The 14,451-nt window shown below is 34.4% G+C and overlaps 1 protein-coding gene and 1 long non-coding RNA gene across 2 annotated transcripts in view; one reads left to right on the top strand and one right to left on the bottom strand.

Annotated features, from left to right (window-relative positions):
* Positions 1 to 14,451, bottom strand: part of LRP1B (LDL receptor related protein 1B) — a 1,876,868-nt gene that overhangs the window by 741,972 nt on the left and 1,120,445 nt on the right. Inside the window, exon 12 of the mRNA XM_049615676.1 lies at positions 82 to 262. Within this exon, the coding sequence (XP_049471633.1) occupies positions 82 to 262 (181 nt within the window). The remainder of the gene's footprint in view (positions 1 to 81; positions 263 to 14,451) is intronic.
* Positions 13,000 to 14,451, top strand: part of LOC125911648 (uncharacterized) — an 18,213-nt gene continuing 16,761 nt past the window's right edge. The window contains exons 1-2 of the long non-coding RNA XR_007454397.1: positions 13,000 to 13,059; positions 13,264 to 13,374. This is a non-coding gene — a long non-coding RNA (uncharacterized LOC125911648). The remainder of the gene's footprint in view (positions 13,060 to 13,263; positions 13,375 to 14,451) is intronic.

The raw sequence follows: 14,451 nt of genomic DNA, 5'->3' as shown, positions 1-14,451 counted from the left end.
TATATATATATATATATATATATATATATATATATATATATATATATCTTCCTCCTATTAGGCTAATCAAATATTACGTACCCATTAACAGGATCCACCACAATCCCTCTGGGATGGGACATTTCTCCCTCTAAAAGAGTCTTCCGACTCTGAGAAGCTTTTTCTAGCCTGGCCACATTAATGGTCTTCCTATGGCCATCATTTGTCCAGTAAAGGTTATTTCCGATCCAGTCCACAGCAATTCCTTCCACATTATCTAGATCTGTAAAAAGCAAAAACAAGAGAACAACACATTTTACATCAGTGTCCACTACTTATGTTCTACTTAATAAAATGTTTAATTTAAAGAGGAATGAATTCTGATTCTTGGATTCTTTATAGGTTGTTTTGGAAAACATCACCATTCCACATAATATTTTTCAATCTTACTTTGAACTCCATTTTATGTGAATAGCAGATCCTCTATATTTTAATTGAAATAGTGATCTGGAGAAAAACAGGAAGTGCCAACACTTTGAAGTGAAAAAAAGGGAAATGCCAACACTTTAAAATGAAGGCTTATTGTCTATTATCACGCAAGAAGTGGTTGGATTAGAATAAAAATCCAAGTAACATTATCCTCAGTGTAGAGATCTGTAAAACTGCATTATTCCTCTGGTGAGTCCTGCCCTTGCTGTAAGTGATGAGAGCACAAAAGGGTAAACGTTCTCAGAAAATAGATACAGACTATTTAGGGGGAAAATCTAGTAATAGGAACAAGGACTATGTTCAAAAAGTAAACATATTCAAACTTGCAATATGTAATCTGAATCATCAAAATAATAAGGGCGTGGCACCTGGGTGGCTCAGTTGATTGAGTATTCCACTCTTGATTTTGTTTTAGGTCATGATCTCACAATTTCATGAGGTCAAGCCCCACCTTGGGTTCTGTGCTGACACTGTGGAGACTGCTTGGGATTCCCTGCCTCTCTCTCTGCCTTTCCCTCATTTGTGTGCATATGCATGCACGTTCTCTCTCTGTCACTCACACAAAACTGGCTAAATTTTTGGGATGCCTGGGTGGCTCAGTTGGTTGAGCTTCTGACTTTGATTCAGGTCATGATACCGCAGTTGGTGAGTTCGAGCCCTGTGTGGGGTTCTGTGCTGACAGCTTAGAGCCTAGAGCCTCAAGCCTGCTTCAGATTCTGTGTCTCTGCCCATCCCTGCTTGCACTCTGTCTCTCTCTGTCTCTCAAAAATAAACTGTTAATTTTTTTAAATGGATACACTTAAAAAAATTATTTATAAAAAATAAAATAATAGGAATGCCCTCTTGCCAAGAGATGAACAGGTCCAGCAGAAGCACATTTCTGAAAGCCCAGAACAGGCTTTCATCATGGAACTGCCTGAACAGTAAATCTCAAAGAAACACTAAAATATTTCTCTATATCCTAGACTTCTATTACAAAGGATACTATTACAGCTTTCTGTAAGATACAGGCAGTGATAATCCGAAGGAATATTATTAATATATAAACTTATATGAGTTCAACTAATTCAAACGCTTTACAGAAAGGGAAATGCCAACACTTTATATCAAGGCTGATTGCCCTTCATCACACAAGTAGTGGCAGAATTAGAGTAAAAATACAAGTCAGTGATCCTCAGCATAGAGATCTTTAAAACTGTGAGATCTTTAATTCCTGTGGTGAGTCCTGCCCTTGCTTTTTGCCATTTTATGAACCACCTTCCGAACTGTTCACGACATCTTAAGGATAGTTCACTTTTCTAATGCATGAGAAATTACCGGGAACTCCTTTTCTTCTCTCGAAACCAAGGAAACCTTTGTCTCTTTTTCCTCCCTGGTATGAGGTAGAGAACTGCAACTCATGGGGCAAAGCAGTACATAGTAATACACTAGAGACAGAACTGTGCCTTCACACACCACTGGCACATCTACATGCCATTCCCTCATTTGAACATGAAGTAAATGTTTACTATCATATTTTTTAATCACGACCCTTCTGGACTTGGAGGAAAATAAGATTTTCTTATGTGACCCTTTCTGCTCATCAGCATAGGCCCTGACTGAGGATGACTAATACAATGTGTGATTTGATCTAACTGAAAATCCCATTATAGTGAATCAGATATGTTTTCTCAATTTCACTAAGCTATCTGCTTCATTACCATCCAGGATGAGTCATTTTCACAGGTTAATTGTGTCTATGCTTAGAAAAAAAAACTTTAATTTTGTCTTTGCCATATCGACACTTAATTTTCCTGAGCACTTTCCAGCTCTGGAATAATGGGAAAATAATAGCTGTTTATTCTTTTCCTTTATATCTATCATAGTTTGTGGTTGATTTTTATCTTGTTAGTTGGTTTTCAAAAACTGTATTACATTTGAAATCTATTCCAGCATGGACATTTCCATCTTCAATAGCCCTATTATTTTTATAACTTTTCCTTTTGCCATCTAACTTGACAATTTTTATTCATTTTTCATTGAAAGCAGTTGCAGTACTATCTGGATTGAAATTTTGTTGCTGACACTTGGGTAAACACCTCAGTCACTCTGATCTTTAATTTCTACACACATTAAGTGAAGATAATAGCACCTACACCAGAGGATGATAACAAGGGGTAACCTAGCTACTGCATGTAAAGCACTTAGCATACCTGCAATATTGTAAATTATCAGTATATGTTAGTTTTTATTCATTTAGCGGATAAAAACAATATTCTATATATGTCCTGACTCTTTCCCTTATGAGTGTTACTTGATAGAAATATACTTTATGTTTATCTCTCTTAAAATTATGATTTCATATTTCCTTGCATTGTGACCAGGGGCCAACTTTAACTAGAAATAGTATATGTAGAGTCAGTTGTAAATACATAGTGAGAGTGAAATGGAATTGAATTTCAAAACTGAGTGAATCCTGTTCCTAATTGTGTTGTTTGCTTTTTCTTTGGAAAATGAAATTCTTCAACAGCATAAAGTAGTGATTAAAATCACAAGTTCTGGAATTACAGAGCCTAGGCTCTGCCACTAATGGTATCTCTAAATTACTTAACCTTTCTACTCTTCAATTTCCTAATCTTTAAAACAGGTGTAATGTTAGTGTTTAATTCATAGGATGGTTTTAACATTAATTAGTATATGTAAAATACATACAATAATGGTTGGCACATAGTCAATGTTATATAAATATGGTTATTAATATATTACTAATAGTATAATTTTCACTATATCCGTCCCTTTAGCTAACTACCTAATCTATTAAGATAGCAAGGAAATGATTAGCTTAATGTTTTTTAAAGATGTTTGGGTGTGTGTTTTGTTTTTCTTTCCCATGTGGGTGAAAATGAGGTTGAATACAAATTTTAAAATAAAGAAATTCCTAAGAGTCTACGTGCAAATTGGAGATCTTTTTAGCCTATCTTTAGCAGGGTGTTCTTTTGTAAGAGCCTCAAAGTGAATCCATTTCTCAACAAATATACATTCATGAAGAAAGTATTCTTACTCCATATCATATCGTATCTGCCTTTAATTAAACTAAGACTGATGGAACACTAAGACCGAGAACATTGGTTTAATGTACATTTTTTTATTTCAAGAAGCATTGGTTGGAATCTGAGATGGACTACTAAGGACTCTAAGACCAAAATATTTCAACAAGGTGATCAGGACATATGAAGGTTGATGTCACTCAAATTTCAAGCAAACATAGATGACTACAGAGATATGAATTACCAGCTTGAGGAAACATATGGCTGTTCAAATGTAAGAAAGGTGGAGTTGGTAAAATTTGCTAAATTGCCTTGATATCTTTGGGTAGAGTTGAAGTATTCTACATTGTAAAATCAACATTCACTACTATATTGTTATTGTTATTATATAACTAATATCATACAAAGATTACAAATGTATTTTTTAATCTGCCAAAATTGCCCTTAAGTTTAACAAAATGCTCATTTTCATTTATCAATAAGAGAGGACTCTCAACATGCTTGTACTCCTTCAAAAAAGATTTCAGATAATGTTTTCTTATAATTTTTTTATTAACATATCTACATGTTCCATTCTAAGTAAAGAATTGAGATATTTATCCATATACTTCAGATTAAAAATGGACCTTTTAATATACTCTGTAAATACTTAAGATTAACATATTGTTTTGGTTCCAATTATTCAACTTTCCACCATTTTTTCTTTTGGAAACTTTGTTCTGGTATTTTAAGAATAATTTTTATAAATGGGTGTAATATATGACTAGTCTGCTAAAAAACATGCACTCATGAAAAACTAGACTTTTCACTTAAGTGAAAAATTCTTGAATATTTCCTATAGGTGATATCTACCACTAAGATAATGAGGATGAATAAAGGATAATACAATTTATGTAAATTAAATAATTATTTGGATTTTAAAGAAATAATTAGATAAGTTATTTCAATTAATACCCAGAGTTAAGTAAAATAAACATTTTTAAAAGACTAGAAAAAATTTTCTAACACTAACATCATTGCAGGCCTGATTTTTAGATTTTACAGATTTATGGAACAGAAGAGGATTCAAGTTTTATATACTTAAAATAAAATTGTTTACTTTTAAAATTGGGTCCAATTTTTTTTTAAAGAAACGCAATGGATGTGGTCACTGATGTTAGTTTTGTTAAGGTGCATAGATGGAATCTCCAGAATAATCCATGAGTCTTGATTTTTTACAAGAGAATTGGGATTAACGTAATAAGGAATTGGAAATTATACACCACAATTGCCATAATAAAAAGACAATGCCTATATTTTCCCAATATAGCCAAGATTTTCTATTCTTAATGTGAACATTATTTTTTTGGGTTGGAATGAAGCATTACAAGAGTGTGCGAGTGCAGAGGATGATCATGTGCCTTAAATAACTGCATGTGCAGCATGTAACGTAGATCTGCCTAGGGCCAAAGATGCCTTACCTTGCCTCAGAGTCAGCACTTGGACAATTCTCCTGCCACCTATTCATGTAGTTCAATTAATCAACACCCTCTTTGTGTATTTCAATGTGGCCTGAGGCATCTCAACTTTTATGTTTCTGACATGAGTGAATGAAGTTGATTTAATTATAGCGTGGCAATAAATTTTGCCGGCTAAATTCGCTATCTCCTGAAGATGCAGGAATCTTTGGCTGGACTGAAGTTCTCTTTACCATCTGCCCTCCATGGCCAGCTGAGGCTGATGTTCTCATCCTCATTTTCATTCCAGGTCCTTTCTCAGGTCAGTTTAGAGGTCAGAGAGAATAAATACACAAGCTACTCTCAATCAGAATAAAATACTTTACTGATGTATTTAAAGAGAAATGTAAAGTGCATATAGGGTCTTATTTTAAGATTAAAAGAATGTATTAAAATATAGTGGTTTCCTTTTTTTATTATCAAAAGCATATTGTTGGTTTCAATTTAGGAGGAGAGTGTCACAGACTGTCTCTCTATGGCATTCAGATATTTCATCTTTGATGCAGTGATGAGCATAGAAGAGAGTAAAGAAAGCACCACAGTATTCATCATAGTTACTAATAAATGATAATCTATCTAAATGATAATCAAATGGAAGGTTTCAAGAATTATTAAGAACTGAGTTTTTTCCCCTACTTTCAAGCTCACAACTTAGCCCAGTACTGTTTCGTGGATGATGCTAGAAGACACAAGACGTGTAAGTCAAAATAAAGGACTTTATTACTCACAGCATAGAAAGTAGCATGGTCATGAGCAAACTGATACCAGTTTCTTTTACTCCAGAGTCCCGTGGGGATGACTGGGTTCAGCCCACATAGATGTGTTCACAAACAGTGAGTTTGTGAAATAATTCTGAAGTTAGGAAACCCAAATCTTTTCTAAAGGGCAATAAACAGGACTGTCCTTTATACTGTAGGGATAAACTAACTCTTATTCCAAAGCTCTTTTCTATACAAAAGTCCTTGAAAGAATATTTCTGAATAAAAGGAAATAATTGTCTCACTCTAAGACATGCAGAAATGTGAGTGATTCACGGAGAAATATCTCCCAAGGAAAGTCACAGAAGTCATAAATTGGTAATCTTTAATAAATGTAGACAGATGAGCAAACAGGTTAGCATGAAAATGACCACCACTAACAAACATTTTAGCGTTCTGTGCTATTATTGCTCTTATGGGAATTATTTATTGATTTATACTACCACATCTTGAAGTATTTTGTTCAGCCAGCCATATGTGATCATTAATTTTATGAGTCAATTCAAATAGGCCAAGATATACAGATACCTGTTTAAACATAAGTCTAGATATTGCTGTCAAGGTAATTTTTAGGTGATTGACATTTAAATCCATATACTTGCAGTAAGGCATATTACCCTCCATATTGTGGGTTGGTCTCATCCACTCATATGACATTAGAAAAAAAACAAAAACAAAAACAAACACAAAAAGACTGAAGTCCCCTGAGGAAGAGGGAATTAAGTTTCTAAATTATCTTCAGACTTCAACTTTTCCCTGGGTCTATAACCTAGCTGACCATCCTGCAGATTTTTGACTTGCCATCCACCACATTCATGCAAGCCAGTTCTTTAAATTACATTTTTCTCTCTTACTCTTTATGTACACATCCTATTGGATCTGTTTCCATGAAGAACCTAATATACCATTACCATGCCAGTCATCTGGAAATGATTTTGCTAAATGCTCTAAGCAAAAGAAATACACTCTTCACATTCATTCCTTTCAAACGAAACTGGAAAGTACACACTATTGAAGGGCAGAGATAATTTCATTTTAAGAATTCCCTTACAAATCAGCAATGGGTATATAGCTCATTTTTACATAATACATTAAAAATTGTAAATAATATCAGAGTTGTGTTCTAAATATTTTTAAATGTTTTTATTTTTTGTAAATTATGATATTTTCACATCTTTACAAGAACCTTTCCAGCTAGGAGGAGACTGCCTCTTCTAGGGATAGCCAATTCTTAGAGACTGCCAAGGGCCCAGCCAGGAATATGCCTTTGATGTGAAAACTAACCAACCCATTTGGAAGAACTGATTTGTTAAAATGTTCATATTTCCCAAAGCAATCTACAGATTCGATGCAATCCTTATCAGAATACCAACAGCATTTTTCACTGAACTGAAACAAATAAAACTAAAATTTGCATGGAATCACCGAAGACCCCAGATGGCCAAAGCCATCTTTAGAAAGAGAAACCTGAAGTATCACAATCCTGTATTTTAAGATACAATACAAAGTTGTAGCAATCAAACAATATGGTACTAGAACAAAAACAGACACATAAATAAATTGAACCTAATAGAGAGCCCAGAAATAAACCCACACTTATATGATCTGCCTATGTCAAAGGAGGCAAGAATATATAATAGGGAAAAGACAGTCTGTTCAATAAATATTGTAGGAAAAATTGGACAGCTACATGAAAAAGAATTAAACTGGACCACTTTCTAATACCATACATAAAAACAAATTCAAAATGGATTAAAGACCTAAATATGAGGCATGAAACCATAAAACTCCTAAAGTAAAACAAAGTCAGTAATTTCTTTGATACCGGCTTTAGCAGTATTTTTCTAGATATGTCTCCTCAGGAAAAAGAATCAAATACAAAACTAAACTAGTGGGACTAGCCTAAAATAAAAATGGTTGTACACAGCAAAGAAAAGCATCAACAAAAAAAAATGACAATTTATTGAGCGGGGAAGATATACAGAAATGATATATCTGATAAGGGCATTCATATTCAAAATATAAAAAGAACTTTTACAACTCAACACACACACACACACACACAAAAAAAAAAAAAACCCAAATAATCTGATTAAAAGTGGGCAGAGGACCCGAATAGGCATTTTTCCAAAGAAGATGTACATAATTCAGATAGCTAACAGACACATGAAAAGATGTTCAATATCATTAAGCATCAGGGAAATACAAATCAAAACCACAATGAACCATCACTTCACACCTGTCAGAATAGCTATAATCAAAAAGACAAGAAAAAACAAGTGTTGGTGAGGATGTGGAGAAAAATCAACCCTCTTGCCCTGTTGGTGGGAATACAAACTGACGCAGTCGCTATGAAAAACAGTATGGATGTTTTTCAAAAAAATTAAAAATAGAAATACCATATGATATAGCAATTCTGTTACTCAGTATTTATCCAAAGAAGACAAAAACACAAATTCAAAACATTATATGCACCCCTATGTTTATTGCAGCATTATGTAAAATAGGAAAGATATGGAAGCAACTCACATGTACATCAATTGATGAATGGATAAAAAAGATCTCACACACACACACACACACACACACACACACACACACACACAGAGGCATATTACTCAGCCATAAAAGGGAATGGAATGAGATCTTGCCATTGCAACAACACGAATGGACCTAATGGGTATTATGCTAAGTGATATGTTAGAGAAAAACAAGTACCATATGATTTCACTTATATGTGGAGTCTAAAAATGAAAAAAATAAAATAAGTAAAATTTAAAAAAGGAAATGAAGAAAGAATAAAACAAAAGCAGAACCAGACCCGTAAACACATAGAACAAACTGATGTTTGCCACAGGGCAGATGGGTAGGATATGGGCAAAATGGGTGAAGGTGAATGAGAGATACAGGCTTCCAGTTATCAAATGAGTAAATTACAGGGATGAAAGGTACAAAATAGGGAATATGGTCAATAACAATGTAATAGCATTGTATGAGAATAGTTATACTTACGGTGAACATAGCACAATACATAGAGTCGCTCAATCACTATATTGTACCCCTATAATTAATGTAACATTGTGCATTAAAACAAAATGAAACAAACAAAAAACTGACCAATCCAAAGCCATACCTCCTCTATCTGGTCCACAGCCTAGGAGAGAATACTCCTCTGCCTTAAAATCATCCCAGGGCCAGGTACCAAGCAACTATCACTCCTATCATTTAAAATCCAGTGGAAGTATTCACACAAGCCAGTTCTAAAGTGTTTATCCTACCTGCTTGCCTTTCCCACAGAAATGCCAATAAAGGATGTTAGCTGAAGCTTTCCCTTCATTCCTATTTTTGACCTCCTGACCACCATGCTGTCTTTCTTATGTTGCCCTGTATGTTGTGCTGTGCCTTCTGTCTCTCAGGCCTGTGAATGTAATCAACTTTGTTTTCCTGAGCGTCTCCTCTGTCTCCTGTTGTGGCTGCATGTGATGAAATATCTCATGAAAGAATACAAAATATGCATCCTCATTGTGAATGGGAGAGAGAGAAAGTAATTTCCATTAATGTGCTTTTACTACCCAATTCTGCCTATTTACTAAGAGAGAACAGAGCAAAAATAGCTTTAACTTCTGAACACAAAATAATATACCTATTCTTGAATATTCTTCTTAGTCCCATGAAGTAAGTTATAATTTATAAACATAAAACATTTTGGAACTCATTGCATTAATACTCAATTACTCATTCTCTTTCATAGTAGATGAAAAGGCAAGTCCATTAGAAGTTCCCTGAGCAATTTAATTTCATATAAAGTAACTTTTTTATTAGCTATGTTTGCTAATATGTTTCATAGTTTTGCATTTGGTCACTTAAACATTCAAGCAGTTGTACCACTTTAATTGATATTTTTCAGGGAACTTTTAAAAGAAACAAGGTGACACATACTTTGCTTAGGTTTTAGGGGAAGATACCCACTATTAAATTACAAGTTGAGCTTAAAAGCCAGAGGATGTAAGTCTTCATTATATTTATAATTACCATGATAAAAAACAGATGTGGGACATCCTCCTGGAACTTACCTTATTATCCTAAATTAAACAACAGTATACTTGTTTCAGACCCGCATTAATATCCAGCGGAAAAACAAGATAGGCAAAATACATGTGTGAGTAAAAGGTGAAAGAGAAAAAGGAGGTTAAGTCCTTAAAATTTATCTTGCAGAAACCCTTCTATAAATATCTAAAAAAAGACACATAGTTAACAACCCTCAATGGTCCACAGGTAACCTTCCAAAACTGAAGCAGTGAGTCAGGGAAAAATATAATAATAAAATTAGGCAGGGACATACATATAAACTCAGTATTTTACAGATTAAAGGGAGCTAAAGACCCCTATTGTCCAGTGTCTATATTCTATAAATAATGAAACAAAGCCCCAGAAAAATAAACTGACTCACAAGGGTCCCATTTAGTTGGTAGTCAATACATCTACTTTAAGTTTGATCCCCAGAATTGTTAAAGAAAAAAAATCATAAATCAAAGTAAGAGTCAGACGGTTAATACAAGCAAAGATTCATGGGGTGGGGGGGGTGGGGCAGCGTGCAAAGTGGGACGTAAAGGAAAAGGGAGACAGATTACTTACACTGAAGCAAAGGATGGTTTACCAACTTTCCAATGAAAAGTCATTATTCGCAATAAACTATAGCTTCATTTTCTTAGCAAAATATATTTGATGGCTGACAATGTAGATATTCAACAAACTTATACATTAAAGGAAGTCAAATATTAAAATTAAAGGAAAAATTCAGGCACTGGTATGGGATACAAGAGACTGAGAAGATTTAAGTACCATATACATTGTAGAAAAATTGGTAGAATTTGGGCAAGGTCTTCTTTAGTTAATGGCATTGTATCATAATTACTTTTCTGGTTTTGGTAACCTTGGTATTGTTATTTGAGATATTATTAGGGGAAAGTGTGAGGAATATATGGAAATAGCACTATTTTGCAATTTTTCTACCAAACTAAATAAAAGTAGTTCATTAATTTTTTTATATTAGCTTTATAATTATATTTATAATGAAATACATAAATGAATGGCTTTAGAAATGCATTAGTGTTTATATCCAGCAAATGTCAAAGGTCAGATGTAGCATAATCTGTAGAACAAAAACGGAGGTAGTTAAAAATGACATTAATGCTGAGCCTGCTTCGGATTCTGTGTCTCCCTCTCTCTCTGCCCTCCCCCTGCTCATGCTCTGTCGCTCTCACTCTCTCCCTCAAAAATAAATAAACATTAAAACATTTTTTAAAAAATGACATTAATGCTATGTTTTATAACAATTTGGATGCAGTAAATTAAATTAATCCTTGCAATTCCACAACAAAACCACAAAGAAAATTTGTGCAGAATAATTTATATACGTAAGTATATAGTATGAAATCATTCAAGGTAGGCATGTGACTCTGCAAAACAATAATAATTAATAATAACAAAGCTGTGTAGAAAAAGGAGACACTGATTCAGAGAGTCAGAATGTGTGGCACAATGAAGATGATTCTTACATGTGGATTCGATAAAAATTGTAATTACTTTTTTCACTAAAAATGTTGTTGAAGTTCAAATGAATCAGAAGAATATGTACAATTTTACAAGATTGCTACAAAGGGTTACTAGAGGGGTTGTGGGAGGGAGGATGAGCTAAATGGGTAAGGGGCATTAAGGAATCTACTCCTGAAATCAATGTAGCACTATATGCTAACTAATTTGGATGTAAATTTAAAAAATAAAATTAAAACAAAATAAGAATTATCAGGGAAACTCATTATAAGAACAATATCCATAAACACCAAAATAACTTCAGATAATACTGATGAAAAAAATAATGATGGATCTTATTTTTCTTCATTTTCTTTTTTAAAGTGTTTTTAATTTTTAAGTTTGTTTATTTATTTTGAGGACAGAGAGAGAACATATCCAAGCAGGCTCTGCACTGTCAGCAAAGAGCCCTACAACGGTCTCAAATTGAGATCATGACCCGAGCTGAAACCAGGAGTCAGTCACTTAACAAATTGAGTCACCCAGGTGCCCCTATGCTGTTCCCCATTTTAGAATAAAAAAAAAGAATCATTCTTCAATCGCTCTTAACTTTGTGTAATCACCTTAGTTACTATTTAAAAGTAATGATAGCCAAAGTAAAGAACCTATTCAGTAAAAGTTTGTTGTACAGCTTCCATTTAGCCAGGCACTAAGGATCTGTTAATGAGTGAAACTAAAACCTCTGACATCTTTTTTTTAATGTTTATGTATTTATTTTGAGAGAGAGAATTGGTGCATGAGCAGGGGAAGGGCTGAAAGAGAGGAGAGAGAGAGAATCCCAAGCAGGTTCTGTGCTATCAGCGCAGAGCCCGACACAGGGCTTGATCTCACCAATGTGAGAGTATGACCTGAGCCAAAATCAAGAGTTGGACCCTTAACCAACTGAGCCACCCATGTGACCCAAACCTCTGATATCTTGAAGCTTATGTTTTTGCAGCAAGGCAACACACAAGCAAAATATGTCTAAGATAATTACTAAAAGTAACCTAAGAAAAAGGATAAGGGAATCCCTTTGGGCCAGGAATATGTATAGATAATGGGTTTAGATAGGGTGACCAGAAAAGGCTAAGTGAGGAGGTAATCTATAAACACAGACTTCTGAGAGGTACAGGAGAGACACACGGGGACACCTGGTGGAACAGCATTGCAGACACAAGTAACTACTACATATGTAAGTGCCCTGTGGTGGTACCACACCCAGGGTGTTCAGTTTTTTTCTCTATGAATTTAAAAGTCCTTAGGTGGAAGATTCTTCAGGTAGTTATATGTAAAAGGCTCATGAACAGTAGAGATAAATGAGTCCTTGATATGACTTGTGCTTATTTCCAGGGTCTTATCTGGGGGTATTGGGAGAGGCAGTCCTCAAGGGATCTTGAGTGTCCCTGAACTTTCTTGCTGAATGTGCTGAATTTAAGGCTTCTTTGTCTTCTCACACTGAACATTTTCTAAAGTTAGTCACTTAGGCAACTAAATCAAGGAAAGTACACGGTGACAACTGAATAACTGTTTACTCTACAAAGCAGAGAAACTAGGGAACTTTCTGTTTGGAACAAAATTGGCTCTTTGCTCTAAAGGTACTGATCACCAGGCCATGGGACTCTCAACTATGTCACAATTCACTGCTTGCTCAGCACCCATGTGGGGTCATCACTTCACCCTGTGAGACCTGGGGACAGGGAAGAGTGCCACTATGCTTACGCTCATGCTGTCTGCTATGCTGTGAGTAATTAACTAAAGTCTCATTTTTTTAAATTTATATTTTTGACACTTATACGATGGTGCCAGGTTGACTCCCTGTCATCCTCCATGACAGGGTTTCTCAAACTGGCACTGATGACAATCTAGACATAATTCTTTGTTATGAGGGACTGTCCTGCGCATTGCATGACATTTAGCACACCAGCTTCTCTCTACTAATTCCAGGAGCACCTCCCTCCCCAGTTGTGACAACCAACAATGATTCCAGATATTACCAAACGTCCTGTGGAAGACACAATTACTCTTGCTCTGCACGGTTGAAGTTTTACCTTTAAAGTGAGTGATATTTCTCAAACTCTTTCTAATCCATTTCAATTTCCCAAAATATGAATTTCCTGCCATTAAACAAAGAGTTCTTTGTAATTTTTTTTTGGCAAAATTTACTAAGAATACTAAATTAGGTATCTATACCTAGTAGAGTACAGCTGTATGACTAGTTATTTTGCAGTAAATATAAACGACTATAATTTTTTCAAATATGTAGTTTCAGACTGGCTTACATTTTATTGGAATTCCATACATGTAAAATAAAGAGAGAAAAGCTAATTTTTTCATGGTTAATCACAGTGACAAATATTTGGAAGTATTCGTCTCAGAATGGTTTATTTCCCATGTATATCTCTAGATATCTTTTTCATCTCTAAAAAGGGTACTTGTTTAAACTTGAAATAATAGCTATATTTTACAATTTTAAATTACTCTTTGTGGGACAAGTTACAAAAACCCTAATAGCTAAAACATCAAGGTAACTCTGACTCAAAATATGCACATTCTTCTTTGATGTACAATAAAGCTTTATCAAAATTCATTTTGGTAACAGAGATAAAAGTGTTAATTCTGGTGCCAGGAACACACTGAGATCCTTGGGAGGCAGATGTGTACAAATCAAAGAAGAAAACAGATGTGCATTAAAATATTTCATATAGCTATCAGACTGTCCCCACACATTAAATATGCTAATGCCACTGCAATATATTCATGCAAGTTATCTAAATATTGCACATTACACTAGATGACAGCTAATTTGTTGTTTTGTATATAAAAAACTGAGAGCTGAAATGCATAATTTGATGAGAACTTTGATTCTTCCATTTACATAAGAATAGTGAAGGAAAAAAAAGTTAATAGATACAGAGAAAAGATGTTTAAGAGAAAAAGAAAGAGAAAAGAGAATAGATGTGTAAGGAAGGTATGAAGTAGTCATCATTCCTGTTTCTTTTTGGAGAAAGAGGGACAGGCAAAAAACATGTAACAGTTTCCTATTCTAGTTTATGAGTCTAGTATAAAAGTGGTCTGGGATAGAGATACCATAAGCTTGTTTCCATTGTAAATCTAGGAAATAAATGTAAATTC

This window comes from Panthera uncia (genome assembly GCF_023721935.1).
Source record: "Panthera uncia isolate 11264 chromosome C1 unlocalized genomic scaffold, Puncia_PCG_1.0 HiC_scaffold_3, whole genome shotgun sequence".
NCBI lineage: Eukaryota > Metazoa > Chordata > Mammalia > Carnivora > Felidae > Panthera > Panthera uncia.
Note: the sequence above shows the minus strand (reverse complement) of the source record. Positions and strands in the feature narration are given on the sequence as shown.